The following is a 16,369-nucleotide window of genomic DNA, read 5'->3' on the forward strand; positions in this document are numbered from 1 at the left end:
TTATATGGTAAGCGGCAAGGATGAGCTGTTCTGACCAAGGATATGGCCAGCTATAAATTAAACGTGTCTGCAAAACAGTAACTATTGAATCACATGTTCCTGGCTTCCAGAAACCTTGAGCAGTTAACCAGATACGATGTTCTGATGCACTATAAGAGCTCTCTGTCTTACAGTCTACCCCGAAGTCTGCCAAAGGCAGTGCAAAGAAGGAAGGCTCCAAACGGAAAATCAACATGAGTGGCTACATCCTGTTCAGCAGTGAAATGAGAGCTGTGATTAAGGCCCAGCATCCAGACTACTCTTTCGGGGAGCTCAGCCGACTGGTGGGGACAGAATGGAGAAACCTTGAAACAGCCAAGAAAGCAGAATATGAAGGTAAATAAAGACTAGGTGCAGCTATCTCAGCTTTCTAAGCAAGGGGGTCTTTTCAGGTATGCACGTGCGTAAACAGGTTTTACTTTCCTGTTCTGACCACTTGCACATAAACTTTGTGTTGGGGACTGTCTCGAATGGCTCCCATCCAGCAATTTAAATGCCAGCCTTGTCGTGACTGAGCAAGCACTGCCCCTGACTTGGCCTTTGATCCTGGTGGGTTTTTGTTTTTTCCCAAAAAATTCCTCAACTATTTTGCTGTTAAAAATTGCATGGTTTTCTTCCTTCATTGAGTTCTGTAAGCGAGCACACATGTGTTGAGGTGGGGAATGATTGTACAAGGATGTTAAATTAGAATTATGGTTAAAATTCATCTGAAAGGAAGCTTTCAAAAGCAGGATCTATTAGGGCTCTTGATAAGCCACATGTTTGAGCTCCAGGCTGAGGCTTGGCTGAAAGCGCTTGGTTTCCTAGGCCAGTTCTGGCCTATGCTATGTTTGCATTCATAGCTACTTTCAAGGCACTTAAGGTCTCTGATAAAGCTCAACCACCTTCATTTTCCTTTTACTCTATAATTTTGGTCCATGAGCTATCATTTAAGGATTTGGTGGTTCTCAGCCTTTAGGGACAAGTACTTGAAAGAGATTTGGGCAAGGGGTTATTTAGTTGTTTTTTTTAATGTCAGGCATGCCTTTAATAAAGAAATGAGTAATGAACATTAAATGAGTAATGAACATTAGCTTAGGCAGGACTCTTGCCTTTGGAGCTATATTTTTCCATTTGGAATTATGTATAATGGTTCATTTTGCCAGTTTAGAGCTCTCTCTCAGTGGTTCACCACTATGGTCAACCATTACTCTTCTTGGCCGGGTCTAAACCCATTATTTTCTAGTAAACATAAAGAAATAAATTGTTAAGGCTGCCTCCCTCATTAAAGTTTGTAGTGTTTCCAAAGAAATTAAAAAAAAAAAAGATTTTGCTCCTTTCATTTATAGCAATGGATTGATAATTATAAAATTATCTGACAGGTTTCCCCAAAGATTTTCTGCAGAATCCTAATCCTATAAGATGTTCAGCCAGAAAAACCTTTCTGGCAAAACCAGTTTGAAAACTACTCCAAAAAAAAAAAAAAAGAAAGAAAGAAAGAAAAGAAAACTACTCCAAACTCTTTCGCTCTTGAAAACTTACAGTGCATATTCCCATATTAAAGTCTTTAAGACCTACAGGAAACACCTGTTTTTTTTCACCTGGCATTTTCTGAACCTTGACCATGTATTCATATAATACCTTTTAATATTGTAAAGAACAAATAATTTGCAGAATAGTCTTTAAGAAACCCTAATCAGTTCCATAAGAACCTCACACTTGGGGGGGGGACCTTGAACCTTGGAGAACTTTGATATTTCTGACCTTAGTGAAAGTTAAGACCAAATATATCACTCCATTGGAAGAGGATTGGAAATGAAGCTCACATGGGTGTAAAGCCCAGTCTAGGGTAAATGAAGCCCATACTGTGTGGCTGGTTATTTAAAGCGTGAACAAGAGAGACAAATGTGTCTGGATGTAGTGTAAAAGTAAAAACACTGGAACAGGGCTGAAGAGAAGAGAAATGAGGACTTTTAGGAAAATCTCCCAAATTCAAAAGGGAGTCTGAAATTTAGGGAAAATTGAGTGAGAATGAGTTGTGTATGACTCAGCAGTGTCTGCCTGATACATAAAATCTGAACTTTTGTTGTTTTGACAAACCCAATTTGGGTTTGAATTCAAAACCCAAAGTTTGGAGTTTGGCTGGCTTCATTTAACAATTCTCTTTTCCAGTACAGCCTGTTGGGCTCTTCCCAGAAGGAGCTAACAGGTAGCCAGTCCAGTATTTGATGCCCAGGCCTGAATTTTTCTTTTTTCAACTTCATTTTTTTTGCTCTCCCATTTTACTGTCATTTGTGTAAGGAAAATGCTAGAATTTAACGTGGGGGTCTAGGTCATTCTTTTTTTTTTTTTTTTTTTTTTTACTGCTAGCACAAGGAAATGGGTTGTTCAAATGGCCTTTGTCCCTCACACTCATTGTACAGAGGATCTGTAAACTGGGACAGTGTTAGTGATGACTAGCCTATGCAGGCAACTCTGTCGCAGCCTAGAAGCTTTGACTTGCTTGACTTGCACATTCTTATACACTAACGGAGGACTGGAGCTGTTGCTTCTTGATTCTTTTTAAAGCCATGTGATCTTGAACTATTTTCCACTCCTTAGATCAGCCAGCAGTAGTCTTTTGAATTCCATGTCGGAGGGTTAATGTGTGGCAGTGGAATGTGCTGTCATGAGTCAGGGCCACGTTTCTGGTTCTCTCTGTATCCTTGGACAAGTCACTACCTGTCTCCTAGCCTCAGTTTGCCCATGTGAGGAGTGAGGAGGCTTTCCTATTTATGAATGGTGAAGCAAAATAAGCCCTGTATTGTGGGAGTTTGGGGGATACACATTTCTAGAGTTTTCTAGGAAGAGTCCAGCCTGCTAGCTCCCCAAAAGCCTGAGAATGTGATCTCTGGAGACTACTGGCTACGGAGGTGCAGGACAGAGCAGCTCAAAGGAGTGAGAGGTGTAGCAGGGTGTGTTCCACAGCCCAGAACTGGCACAAGCAAATGCTCCTTTTGCATTTTGGATGAAATAAGAGTGAATTCTTGGAACTTTTGCTGATTTAGGATGATTTATGGTTCGTATGGAACTGCTCAGCGTCAGGAAACCTGGTTCTGTCAGTACCTTGTCCATTGCTTCATATGTGTATACATATTCCCTGCTTTGGATGACTGTAGCCTGGAATATCATATATTTTTTCCCCTTGGGGTTTATTAAACATGACCTCTTGGCTTCATTAGGATGTAGAAAGTCGTGTTTATTCTCCCTAAAACCTTGTGGAGGAGACAGTAAGCTACTTTTCCCTTACAGAGTTAATTTTCTTCAGCTGCTAAACCCCATGACACTAATGACGAGAGTCCTCAAATCATAGTAAAATTGGGTGCAAGGAATCAGGAAAGTAGTGTAAGTAACGATTGTGCCAAAAATTATAATGGGCCATGGAATTGCTTCATGTTGAAATTATAAGTAATTTGTAATGCTATTAATACTAGAATAATGGTAGCGCTTCTCATCTTCAGGGTGCCTTGTGAGATTAACCACGTTGGTTACGCTGGTGACGTGTTTAAATAAAACCTGTGCTTTCTGAATGTGTGTTGCAGTCTTAACATTCTTGAAATCTTTGCAGACCAGTTCTCAAGATGGGATAGGAAAGCTGGACTCTAGGTTACCAAGTGAAATCGGCCCGACTCCTCCTGTGTTGAGACTAGTCATCTACTGTTCCTTCCGTTGAGACAGAACTGTTGCCTGTGTTTTTACTAGTCCTGTTGAATGCAATGGATGGTATTTTGAATTCCTGGGTTAAAAACAGAATTGAAAATCTGAAATGCCTTTACAGAGCGGGCAGCTAAAGTTGCTGAGCAGCAGGAGAGAGAGCGAGCAGCACAGCAACAGCAGCCGAGTGCTTCTCCCCGAGCAGGCACCCCTGTGGGGGCTCTCATGGGGGTGGTGCCACCACCAACACCAATGGGGATGCTCAATCAGCAGTTGACACCTGTTGCAGGTAAAAACAGGAGCTAAGACCATTTTTTTCCACTTTTAAGAAATTCCTTCATTTTTTTTTTTCTCCAATGAGGAGTAGGCCACAGTCTCTAGGCTTTTCTCATGGCAGAGTCAAAGTTTAAAGTCGTCCATGTCGTCCTTATATCGCCTCTCCCATATGGGCAATGCCTCCCCTCTGCCCCAGAAATGGGCCCTGGGCCCAACCCTGGGAATTGGTAGGGAGCAGCTCTAGCCTGGCTGTGGGCATGGTCTGGCGATATTCTCCACCCCAGACTGCTCTTGCTGTAGAGCGCTATAGCAGAAAATATAAACAGACCCTGAATTCTGTTCTGGAGGGACTCCCAAGAGAAAACACAAAACTAGCGTTCAGGTGATGCCGATTCTCCCGTCTCATTCCAGTATTCAGTTTGCCTTGTTCTGCTGCAGCCATCCTTAAGAGACTGACCATTTAAAAGGATTTTTGACAATGAATTGTAAATCCTTTCTTGGTCACTAATGTGCATGACTGCTAAGTGGAATACAAAGTCCTTATTCAATTCATTGTGCCCACTCTGTAATGCTTTTCTATTTAATTACATTAAACTGCATTTTCTGTTAGTATCCCAGTCACATATTAAAAAAAAAAAAAGAAAGAAAAGAAAATGATGAATGTGGTTTGCTTGTGTGTGTTGTCTCTGGTTCTGGTGGCCATAGCAAATTTGGCTATTCTTGAATTGAATATCCTTGTCTGACCAGTGAGAATCCTGCAGACCACTTCTCGGGTCCCTCCTTCATGATCTCCCCAAGCTTGGTGAGGTCCATACAAACCACCTGAGTGTTTTCTTAAGCAAGTGGTCTGACCACTTTTTGCAGGGAGTCCAAGACAGTGTTGTTCAAGGCAGGCTCATTGGGATGCTGTTTTTGTTTTTGCTTTTTTTTGTATTTGCTTTTTAAGGAAGAGTAGCATAGGATAACTTTTCCATTGTCGCTCCTACCTTTTGTGATGGCAGGTTCTCAAATGCACTGTCGCTGAACTCAGCAGTTGCACTCGCCAGAGCACATCTGAATCATGGCTTTTCAGTACTTTCAGTGTAACTGACGTTGATCTAACAAATCTCATAATCGCCTGCTCTATTCCATGGCCCATTTTGGTTAACGGGGTTCCAGAGGGTTTTAGAAATCAGGCCTTGAACGTGGGGACTTTGAAAGTTAGAATTCCCTCGTTGACATCCTGTTTTGTTCTGATATGTGATATTGTAGCACTGTGCCCTTGACTAAAAAAGCCTGGGGACACATTAACAAAATGAATTCAAACAGCTAAAAGCATTAAAACACAGCAGCTGCAGCATTTTAGCTTCCTGTTGGGGAATAACATCATAGCACTCTGATGGGTGAGGGGGGTGGGATCCCTTCTAGAAAGACCCTGCTCCATTATTAAGCATGTGCTGCCCAGATTCCGGGCCACGGGAGTGAAGGGCAAGCAAATATTCTCTATAGGTACCAGTCTTTGGTCCACAGCGGGAACTTTGCAGCTGAGAGGGTAAATTTTCACGGGTTTACCAATTACTTAGGGCCTAAGTCTTAGCCTTGTTGCTGTCTGAGACCAGCTTTGCTTACAAGCATTAAAGCTCATTTGAACACATGTGACTGGGATAATAAGTGCCAAAGTACAGTTTAATGAAGACAAGTGTCATGTCTTTCAGTTCTTAATAATTTCTTCAACCACAGCCTGTGACGGCTGCGTTCAGATGGGCTTTTGTAATTGAAAGCAAAGCCTCCTAACATTCTTCAGCTCCCACCTACTTATCCCTAAAAGCTGTATCTGGTGGTGTGGTTAAAAGGCAGTTTGATAGCTCCGGATCTCCTATGTTTAAGATGATGGTGTCTGCTCAGATGTAGTTTTTACTCTCTGAACTCTCATTTTTTAAAAATGAAACTCATCATCCTGTTTCATGTATAGAGGTATTGTTTAAAATTTGTTTTATTGGTTTGCGTAATTGTAAGTTTTTCAGTCAGCTTAGGTATGACTAATGAAGCAGGCTGAATCAATCTCAGAATTTTCTGTAATTTTATAGCTTCAAAAGACTAAATAATCTTTTAAAAACAAATACCTTTCAAATAATCCTTGAGGGAAAGTCAAAGAGTAAAATCCTTAGAATCTGGAGTTTTCCACTGTTTCCCAAGGTCCCTCTACAAAGAGTATTTTATACAAATGAGTTTTGGCACGAGTCCCTCAAGCCTCCCTTTGTGCAAGAAGCTGTGACCAAAGGTGATTGCATTTTGGGGGGAGCTTTATGTTCTTTTTATTGCGATCATTTCAAATCCCAAAAGTTGTTTTTCTTGCTTAAAAAAAATGTCGTGTGGCTTTAAAGATCTTTTGATAGGTGAGTTTTTGACATTTTGAAATTATTTTCTTCCTTTCACTCCTTTTGCCAAAAATACTTGTTTCTTGAAACTCTTCCCTAGCCAGCAGAATATATTTTGTGTTGTGAAGATGCACTGTGAAAATAAAGGAATAAAAGCCTCTGTTCACAGAAATTCTGTACTTCATTTAAAATGTTCCCTGTTAACTGAAGGTTTATGTGAGGGCATTTGTGAACTTGGAGACAGAAATGACAATTGCATTTTCTCATGCCAGCAGAGCCTGATTCTCCAGCCATTCCTTCTGAGGTCTGTGTGCCCAAGTATCAAGTGACCTGGGCTTAGTTTGGTTTGGGAGGGTGTACGTTTTATCTTTATTTTACATGTTTTGAAATATAAAGATGAAACATCATCCATTATGATGGCTCTTCTCTATTCCCCTGCTCAAGCCCAGTCATGATCCATTTTTGCCAGTAGTGGTGGGGCGAGAAGGGAGGAGGAAGCCTTGAGAAACTCTTGCCACTGCCCTGCCCCCAGCTGGAGAACCATGCTTTGTGATCAGGGCTGTGCGCCTCATTTCCCTCCATTCCAGTTTCCCCTCATGTGTACCCATGATAGGCATATGAGTGTGGGCAGAGTGGAGTGATGGGGTTTCTCTTGTTCAATTAGAACTGCAGTCGCAGAACTGGTCACTCTGTTTGAACAGCTTGCAATAATCATGACCTTGGGAAGGCTGTTACTGGAACTCCTCTTTATTATTATTTAACTAAAAACATGCAGCATATTTATCCCAGGGAAAATAACTACAAATAATATACTAAGTACTAATTCATCCACAGATGTTGGATTTCATATTTTGTAACTTTATTTTGTTCATTATTGCAACAAAATAATTGCACTAATTGCCAGTTATATCATGCAGTACTAAGGGCGCTTTATTCATTGGTAGTGCATGTGGGGGGATTTGTCTATTACTTAGCTCATGTTGCATGTTAATGATGCATGTCTGAAATTTGTTGTGTCCTTCAAGGCATGATGGGTGGCTATCCGCCAGGCCTTCCACCTTTGCAGGGCCCAGTTGATGGCCTTGTTAGCATGGGCAGCATGCAGCCACTTCACCCTGGGGGGCCTCCACCCCACCATCTTCCGCCAGGTGTGCCCGGCCTCCCGGGCATCCCACCACCGGGTAAGAACTTCCTCCTCATTCACTCATTAATCTCATCTTCATATCCTCTTTTTTCTTCCCTCAGCCAGTTGTTCCAGGAGGTACCTGCTGCCCACTGTGGCCAGGCCTTTCCTCACTGAGAATCCCAGGGCTGTCAGGAACAGGGCCTGTCCCTCGGGTACTTAACTGCCTAGCCACAGCGCAGGACACATAACCAAAGACCAGCCTCAGCAGGCCACAGGGCAGAAGGCACACTCTCACACCACTCAGACAATTTGACATGGACTAGGAAGCCAGATACAGCCCAGAGGTCATGCCCTCTATCAGTGAAAGAAGTTTACCAAGTTGCTAGTTCTGAGTCACATATAAAAAGAATTTTTAGTCCTGAGTATACTTCTTCCTCTGGTTCAATTCTTATTGAAGAATTAATTGTCTTCTGTATAGAATCCCTGCTTCATCTCCTGCTTTTCAGACAGCCCTTCTAAAGGGATTATGGAGTCACTGATGATGACAAAGAAATCCTTCAGTCAGTCATTCTAGGAACAAATAGAAGGAAGGGAACAAATTTGCAACGAACACATTTTCTGTATTTGAGTCCTCTTAGAAGCATGACATAACATTTTAAAGAGCAGCATAGGCCCACCCTACTGACTTAAGAACACTGATTTATCTGTCAACAGAAGTTCAGAATTTATTTCCTGTGGAAACTCGTAAATGGAGTTCAGGAAGAGCTACAGATTTACTTTTTAATTAGTAAGTTGAAATACTATTGTGAAAGAAAAATCACAGGGTACCATGTTAATTGGCATCATATGCAAAAGATCTGGGCTTTAGCTATAATCTAGTTGGAGGGAATGTGACCAGAAGATAACTTACAATAATATTTGGTCCATTATCCAGAATACCAGCTAATGGCCTGGCCCAGATGACAAAATGTAGAAATGTTAGGTTTGCTTATTATACCAGTATTGGGTTATATGGAGTTCCAGACAGTGTTTCAGAGGTATACTCAGCAATGTGCAGGATGAATGAACCAGGTGGCTTGGCATAGCGCTTCCAGCTACACTCCTGTGAGTGTTGCTTAGAGAATGGCTATAACTCCATGTAAAAATGTTTGATCCAGATGTACCTGGAGGAAGAAATGTTTCTGGAAGTGGGTGCTTCATTATAGAAACAGTGGCCTGTGAGTTGCTCTTGCAACAAAAGTCAGTCATAAAATGGGTATGCCCGTGTGGCAAGTAGAATTGGCCTTAATTCCATGCCCTCTCACCTTGACATAGGGTATCTGACTGATTCAGACCAGGTTGGAGTTGACTTCTAGGTGCATGTGGTACTCACTGAGAGCCACATTTAAGGCCAGTACTCTCTAAGTAGCAGATACCTTTTGGTGGGTTTTGGGCTCAGCTATGTCCCTTTCCTCTTCTCCAGGTTCTAAATTGCATTTGAAGGAGACACACAGTTGATTTTAGTTGAGACAGGGAAAAACCCCTCTTAGTGTGCACACATGCACATGTTTGCTTAGGCTTTGAGGATAAGACTCAGAGAACTCTGGTGACTCAGCCTGCATTCTCACTGACTGCCCCCTTGCATGGTATTTGTAAACAGGAAGAGGGGAAGCAGGCGTGCACGTACGTACATACATACATACATACATACATACATACATACATACCTGCTCAGGCTTTGAGGAGAGGAGGACTTGGGGATCTCCTCTGGTGACTCAGCCCACATTGTCACTGGCTACCCTCTTGGATGACATTTGTAGACAGGAAACAAAATTGCTGAGTTGTTTGTGCCCTGCAGATTTGAGAAAGGCAGCTCAGGGAGGCCCCCTGTGTTGTGGGATCTGAGATGGGTGAGTGTCCTGGAGAGGGAGGGTGCACAGGGGTTAATAATATGTTGCTGGAACAGCGGCTTACCCACTGCAACCTCTTAAACCAGTCACAAATAATCATGAGGATCCTGCTATGGTGATCCAAGTAAACTTCTGGGTACTTAGAATATAAAAATCCCTGCTTTGTAGACAGAAAGCTTCTACTTTCTCTCTAACAAATATCTAATAATTCCCAGAAGTAGCCTTGAGCAATTCTGCATCTTAGAATAGTGAACGGGGTTCTGCCTGGGCCAAAATAGCAACATTTTGAATCCAGAGAAACTAGTATATGAAAGGAGCTCCTTTTGATCCTTCTTTGCAGCCAGCTGAACTTGTTTAAACAGCAGCTCACCAGGGTTTTGGCTGAAGTTTGTTAGTTTTTAATGAACCAGGACCCTTGCTTATTTCAGCATTTGTTCAGTGAGTGGACGGTCCTGAGATTGAAATAGCCCCAGACACAAAATTTAGGACTTATCACCATTATCACCTAGTACTTGTGGGATAGAAATTGTGAAAAATCAGCAAAGAAAGTTTACAAAATTATTAGCAGACACAGATTACAAATATAGTAGGACCATGCAGTCTCTTTCCCTTTGTCATTTTTGCATTTGAAGTGATAGCAGTGAAGCTGATTTGCTTCCACATGACCCTTTTCACCAGATGGAAGTGTCCTGTCTGCCAGCATTAGTGACTCCAGTTAGAAGCAGAGGTGCTGGGTACCTGTGAGAGGGCAGCAGGGATGCGCCTGTAGCCTCCAAGAACTCATTGAACTGTGCCCTTGCACAGCCTCTTCCTTTGTGTCCCTGCTGTCCTCGCACACTGCTGCTGCAGAGCCGACCACAGTACCATTATTGCCAGAATGAAACCTGGGCTTCAGCTGCAGGAAAATGTATTGTCAGAAGAAAAATACCTTGGAAATAATAGTTGTGTTCCAACTACAGCGACCTAGGGGAATGCTAGAATTTACACCAGGTTCAAAGCATTTCTGAGCCATGAATAACTAATGCCTATCTGACAGGTTATGCTACCATTATACTTAAAATACCTAAAAAACAACAGAATGTGAATTTACCCATTGGCTGCATCCTGTTTTGGGTGCGTAGGGTTTCTATCCACAAAACTCAAGGGCAGAGATCCATAGGTTTGCATTATAAGTGGCATTTCTTAGCAGTAGTTTTTCAGTAGTCCTCTCAACCCAGAGCCTCTAACTGTACCGTTGCATTCTGAATTATAGGTGTGATGAACCAAGGAGTGACCCCTATGGTAGGGACTCCAGCACCAGGTGGAAGTCCATATGGACAGCAGGTGAGCCTCTCAGTTGGATTTTCTAGGATACAACAGAATTTAAGTTATCCTCTTTCTCAGAGCATGTGCCAAGAGTATTTTTTTCCCCTCACCATGTGCTCTGCACTCTTTTAGGTAGGAGTTTTGGGGCCTCCAGGGCAGCAGGCACCACCTCCGTATCCTGGCCCACATCCAGCCGGCCCCCCTGTCATTCAGCAGCCAACAACGCCCATGTTTGTAGCTCCCCCACCGAAGACACAACGGCTTCTCCACTCAGAAGCCTACCTGAAATACATTGAAGGACTCAGTGCTGAGTCGAACAGCATTAGCAAGTGGGACCAAACCCTGGCAGGTAAGGAGAGTCCTTCTCAACAAACCTTTGTGAAATCTCACTGCTGTTGGCATATTAGCATATTACATTGTGGGATGCATAGCCGCTTTTATTATAGAAGGAAAATAAATTCTGTATTTAATAGACGGATTTGGAGCTTTCTTGTATATTGACATCACACACTGAAAATGGTGCGGTTTTTGCTGAATTTCTAAGCTTGGTTTTGTGATAAACATCACTGCTATCTTTTTAAGTATATTCTGTATTTTTTCACATTTTTTTAGGCATTTGGGCATTAGTATAGATTCATTTGGGTAAATCAAAAATTCCTTCAGTTCAGGGACACCTGGGTGGCTCAGTTAAATGTCTGCCTTAAGCCCAGCTCATGATCTTGGGGTCCTGGAATCAAGCCAGGTTGGGATCCCTGCTTAGGAGGCTCCCTCTCCCTCCGCCGCTCCACCCCACTTGTGCACGTGCATGTGCGTTCTCTCTATCTCTATCTCTCTCTCAAATCTTTTTTAAAAAGTCTTCCAGTTCAACTTTTAGATTTTTTTTTTTTTTTTTTTTTTTTTTTTTTTGAGAGAGACAGTGATAGTGACAAGTGGAGAGGAGGGGAAGAAGCAGGCTCCCCACTGAGCAGGGAGCCTGACATGGGGCCCGATCCAACGACCCCAGGATCATGACCTGAGTTGAAGACAGACCATTAACCAACTGAGCCACCCAGGTGCTTGATAGTTTAACTTTTAAAAAAGAAAAAAATACTGGAAAACATATTTCACTTAACCTATTGAGTTACTTATTTAGCTCCCGGACTTAATGTATTTTTAGTACATACTAAAATAACTTGCCTAGGGCGCTGGGTGGCTCAGTCAATTAAGTGTCTGACTCTTGATTGCAGCTCAGGTCATGATCTCAGAGTCCTGAGATCGAACCCTGCATCAGGCTTCACACTGAGCATGGAACCCACTTAAGATTCTCCCTCTCCTCTTCGCTCCCCATAAAATAAAAATAAAATAACTTGCTGGTTTTTAGAAAGGTACAAGTTCCTATTCAACATTCTTCATTTCTTCTTCTTTTTTTTTTAAGTTAGTTAGTTAGTTAGTTAATGCCTGAGTGCAGAGCTTGATGCGGGGGCTTGATCTCACAACCCTGAGATCATAATCTGAGCTAAATAAAATCAAGAGTTGGTTATTTAACTAACGGAGCCATCCAGGTGCTTCTCATTCTTCATTTCTAAACCAAATTTGATAGTTTGATTTCTTTCAGAATAGTAGGTAGTTTTCCCTTTCCTCACATTTACCTTTTTAGGAATTTTTGTTAACACTGAAGAAATTATTACATTTTTTTAAAGATTTATTTATTTATTTATTTTAGAGAGATAATGTGCAACGGGGAGGGGCAGAGGGAGAAGGAGAGAAAGTCTGAAGCAGGCTCCACACTGAGTGAGAAATGGAGCTTGATCCCACAATCCTGAGATCACAACCTGAGTTGAAACCAAGAGTCAGACACCTAACCGACTGTGCCACCCAGGCATCCCTGAAGAAAAATTATTCATTATCAGGGCTGCCTACAGAGCACAGTATTGGTGATCAGATCTTTTAAGTGTTTGTGCAGCTCTTGTATTTCCCATTCATAGAATTGTGTTCTACTGTGCAGCTCTTTTGTGAAGTCATTATTATCAATTAGAAAACTTTGAAAATACAAAGCATAAAACAAGACATTCTTAGCTAGGTAGCCTCATACCTAAGTGCATTTAAAAAAAAAAAAAAAAAAAAAACAAGATGCTGGGCAGCCCTGGTGGCTCAGCGGTTTAGCACCCAGGGTGTGATCCTAGAGACCCGGGATCAAATCCCACATTGGGCTCCTTGCGTGGAGCCTGCTTCTCCCTCTGCCTGTGTCTCTGCCTCTCTCTCTCTCTCTCTCTCTCTCTCTCTCTCTCTCTATCTCTCTCTCTGTGTGTCTCTCATGAATAAATAAATAAAATCTTAAAAAAAAAAAACCAAGGTGCCTAATAAAATGATAGAAGACATTTGCTTGGAAATACTCTGCAGAGTTAAAATTCATAATATTTAATAAATAATAAGTGTTACATGCTTTAATAAATAGACCTTAGGACTGAGGGGAAAACTATTACCTTAAAATTCCTACTTCTCTTTCTTTGCGTGCATTTGAATTTTCAGCTCGAAGACGCGATGTCCATTTGTCAAAAGAACAGGAGAGCCGCCTCCCCTCTCACTGGCTGAAAAGTAAAGGGGCCCATACCACCATGGCAGATGCTCTCTGGCGCCTTCGGGATTTGATGCTCCGTGACACCCTCAACATTCGCCAAGCATACAATCTAGAAAACCTTTAATCACATCAATTACGTTTCTTTTATAGAAGCATAAAGAGTTTTGTGGAACAGTAGCCATTTTAGTTACTGGGGGTGGGTGGGGAGGAACAAAGGATGATAATTTTTATTGCATTTTACTGTACATCACAAGGCCATTTTTATATAAGGACACTTTTAATAAGCTATTTCAATTTGTTTTTGTTATATTAAGTTGACTTTATCAAATACACAGAGATTTTTTTGCATATGTTTCCTTCGTTTAAAACCAGTTTCATAATTGGTTGTATATGTAGACTTGGAGTTTTATCTTTTTACTTGTTGCCATGGAACTGAAACCATCAAAGGTTTTGTCTTGGCTTGGGGTTTTTGGTTTTGGTTTTGGGTTTTGTTTTTTATAAAAGAACAAACAAAATGAAAAAAAAATATATACACATGCACGAGAGTTTACAGATTAGTTTAAGTTGACGATGAAATGTGAAGTTGGTCCTAGTTTACATCTTACAGAAGGGAGTGCACTGGTGTCTGCTTCATGTGCCTGAGAATCTGAATCCACTTCAGCAAAAGCTGTTTCTTACAGGTGAAGTGAAAGGTGGTTATTTTAGGTTATAGATGTTTGACAGACATGGCACATTTGCTCTAGTAACTCAGAGACTTGCTCCAGAAATCTGAAGTCAGTGCTGTGCATCCTTCTGCAGCTGGTGCATCTCGCGGACACCTGAAGGGGAGAGCACTGTTTCTTGTGCTGTTGTTAGTTATCTGTGGTGTCAGCTATTTTTGCAGAACATGTGCACAACCCTGAATTATACTTAGTCTTGGCAGGTAAGTTTAAGGGTACTTTTGATCTATTTATATTGAATTCACAATTTATGCCTATACTTGTTAGATGATTTAAAATTTTAAATCTCTTACATTGAGAAATACTGAAGTTCACCTTGAAGAAAGCATTGAGGTGTGCATGGAAGTGATTTATTTTTTAAACCTAACACCTAACCTGGCATAGGGAAGGGAGTGCATAACCAGATATAAGCTGTGTCAGAAGCATATTGTAAAAGGTAGATTGTCTCCATATGCAAACGTGTTTTCGTATCTTTATTTCCTCACCAGATGTGGCATTTTTTTTCTTCTAAGTTTCAGCGTTGTAATTCTCAACCAGAAATTTAAGGCTTTCTAAAATGAATTTTGAATTTAACTTGTGCTTTTGAATTTCAGGAGAAAGGAATTATAATTTAAGAAAATACTCACTTTAAAAGACCAGTATGGATCCCAGATACTTGGGGTTGACCCTGTCTCTCTTATTTGATCCCATAAGCATCTGGAGGCAGTGTATGATACATAGACAGGTAGAAAAGCATCACACCTGGATTCCACTTGAGGTTTTTGAAACCTGTTTTTTTCTAACAAGATGGTTGCCATTTTGGTGGAGCTTCCCTTGCTGTTTGTAAATTGAGTGACTCTCCCAGGATACTTTTTTCCTTTAATCTGGTATGAATCAATACCTGGATATTTGATTGCCATTCTTAATCATGGGGGCAAAAGCTTGTAGAATTGAAGAAAGTCTCTTGTATCTAAATACTTTAAATACAGGAGGCCCTTGTAACTTAATTGCCTATAGTCAACCACTGGATCTCAGTTTGCATCAAGTATTTTAAATAATTCTGAATTTTAAAAAATGTATTACAGTAGTATGTCAGTACCTTATTGTTAAACTGAATCAGATAAAGAAATCTTCAGTTCCTAGTTATTTGGGCCATTGAATCATCATGGACTGTATAATACAATCAGATTGTTTTTATTTCTAGACATTCTTGAATTACACCAAAGAATCTGAAATCTAATTTTGGTTAAGTTATTTATTTATTTCATGCACCCATTTTATTTCCCTTTTTAAGGTCTGGATGAGACTTCTTTGGGAAGCCTTTAAAAACTCTTCACTGTGGGCTAGGTGGGGCATTAGAAGCCAGGGCACTCCTCCTCCAGGCTCCTTCCCATTGTCTAGAGGTGCTGTAGAAACCATAGATCCAGCCAGGGGCTTCCCTCAGGCAGTGCAGAGCCGGGCCAGAGGGCCAGTAGGCAGGCCCTAATTAAGTTTAAAAAAAAAAAAAATCTATGTATTTATTTTAGAATCATGTCTTTCTGTATATTAACTTGGGGAATATCAGTTAATATTTAGGATATAAGATTTGAGGTCAGCCATCTTCCAAAAAAGATAAGCCAAAAAAAAAATTTTTTTAAAGTCCTGACTTAAGAAAGTACAAGTGAACTATATACATCTTTTTTTTTTTTCCATGTATTTTAGGAACTAGTGATATGGCTTAGAAAGTATAATGGCCTAAATGTTTTCAAAATAGAAGTTCATGTGGCAAAGAATTTTGTTTATTTGGGGAAAACCTCTAGGTTTAAAATAGTATGTCAGCCAACTGATTTGAAAGGCCTTGAACTGCTTGTTTTTGAACCCACCCTTGTCCTCCTATGAGGAAGAACTGAAAGGGGATGCTTCTTTGTGTGAAATCTCAAACTGGTGTTGTTGACTTCTGAGCTTGAACATTTTCAGACCTAAAACTTGGTTTATTCTAATTTCTGTATCAAAGGAGGTTTAAGTGGTAACCAGTCTTATAACATGTATGTATCATATGTTTGTTCATTTAAAGCTTTTTAATCCAAATAAAAATGGAGTTTGCAAAGTGATTTGGATTAACCAGGTTTGGTTGTTCTGTTAAAGTTTATGTCAGATGTTAGTTTCAAGCAGGTTTCAATGCTTGCATGCCTTGATTCCATGCTGACAGGAATACAGCTGCCAGTTTAAGGGAACAAAACTCCTCAGATGGAGGCAAAAGTCAGTGACCAGATCCTGGTTCAGGTCTCAGGCTGCATTAACACAGGCTGAATGTAGTCACACTGCAGTTTGACATGCCCCACGCCAAGCCTCTTGGGCAGGCGGGCAGGGAATTCCTAACATATCATCATGGGCAGAAATACAGGTTAAAGTTAAAATTGTAGAGTTACCGATGGTTAAGGTAAGGAAAGCATGCCTTGTATCATAAAACA

General features: G+C 41.0%; 1 protein-coding gene and 1 long non-coding RNA gene across 26 annotated transcripts in view; one reads left to right on the forward strand and one right to left on the reverse strand.

The window, feature by feature from the left end:
* PBRM1 (polybromo 1) overlaps positions 1 to 16,009 on the forward strand; it is a 115,811-nt gene extending 99,802 nt beyond the window's left edge. For 12 of the 25 annotated variants that reach the window (XM_055343385.1, XM_055343386.1, XM_055343387.1 and 9 more), the window contains 6 exons: positions 174 to 375; positions 3,836 to 4,000; positions 7,370 to 7,525; positions 10,612 to 10,682; positions 10,797 to 11,013; positions 13,173 to 16,009. In XM_055343385.1, the coding sequence (XP_055199360.1) occupies positions 174 to 375; positions 3,836 to 4,000; positions 7,370 to 7,525; positions 10,612 to 10,682; positions 10,797 to 11,013; positions 13,173 to 13,345 (984 nt within the window). In that variant the 3' untranslated portion in view covers positions 13,346 to 16,009. The remainder of the gene's footprint in view (positions 1 to 173; positions 376 to 3,835; positions 4,001 to 7,369; positions 7,526 to 10,611; positions 10,683 to 10,796; positions 11,014 to 13,172) is intronic. The other 13 variants (XM_055343404.1, XM_055343408.1, XM_055343403.1 and 10 more) reach the window with 3 other exon arrangements.
* LOC129521693 (uncharacterized) lies at positions 7,535 to 10,605 on the reverse strand. Its single transcript, XR_008666851.1, has 3 exons — positions 10,450 to 10,605; positions 9,177 to 10,254; positions 7,535 to 8,040 (listed from the first exon to the last, which is right to left on the reverse strand). It is a non-coding gene; the product is annotated as an uncharacterized LOC129521693 (long non-coding RNA).
* Positions 16,010 to 16,369: the final 360 nt, after the last annotated feature.

Source organism: Nyctereutes procyonoides, unplaced genomic scaffold (genome assembly GCF_905146905.1).
Source record: "Nyctereutes procyonoides isolate TBG_1078 unplaced genomic scaffold, NYPRO_anot_genome, whole genome shotgun sequence".
Classification (NCBI taxonomy): Eukaryota; Metazoa; Chordata; class Mammalia; order Carnivora; family Canidae; genus Nyctereutes; species Nyctereutes procyonoides.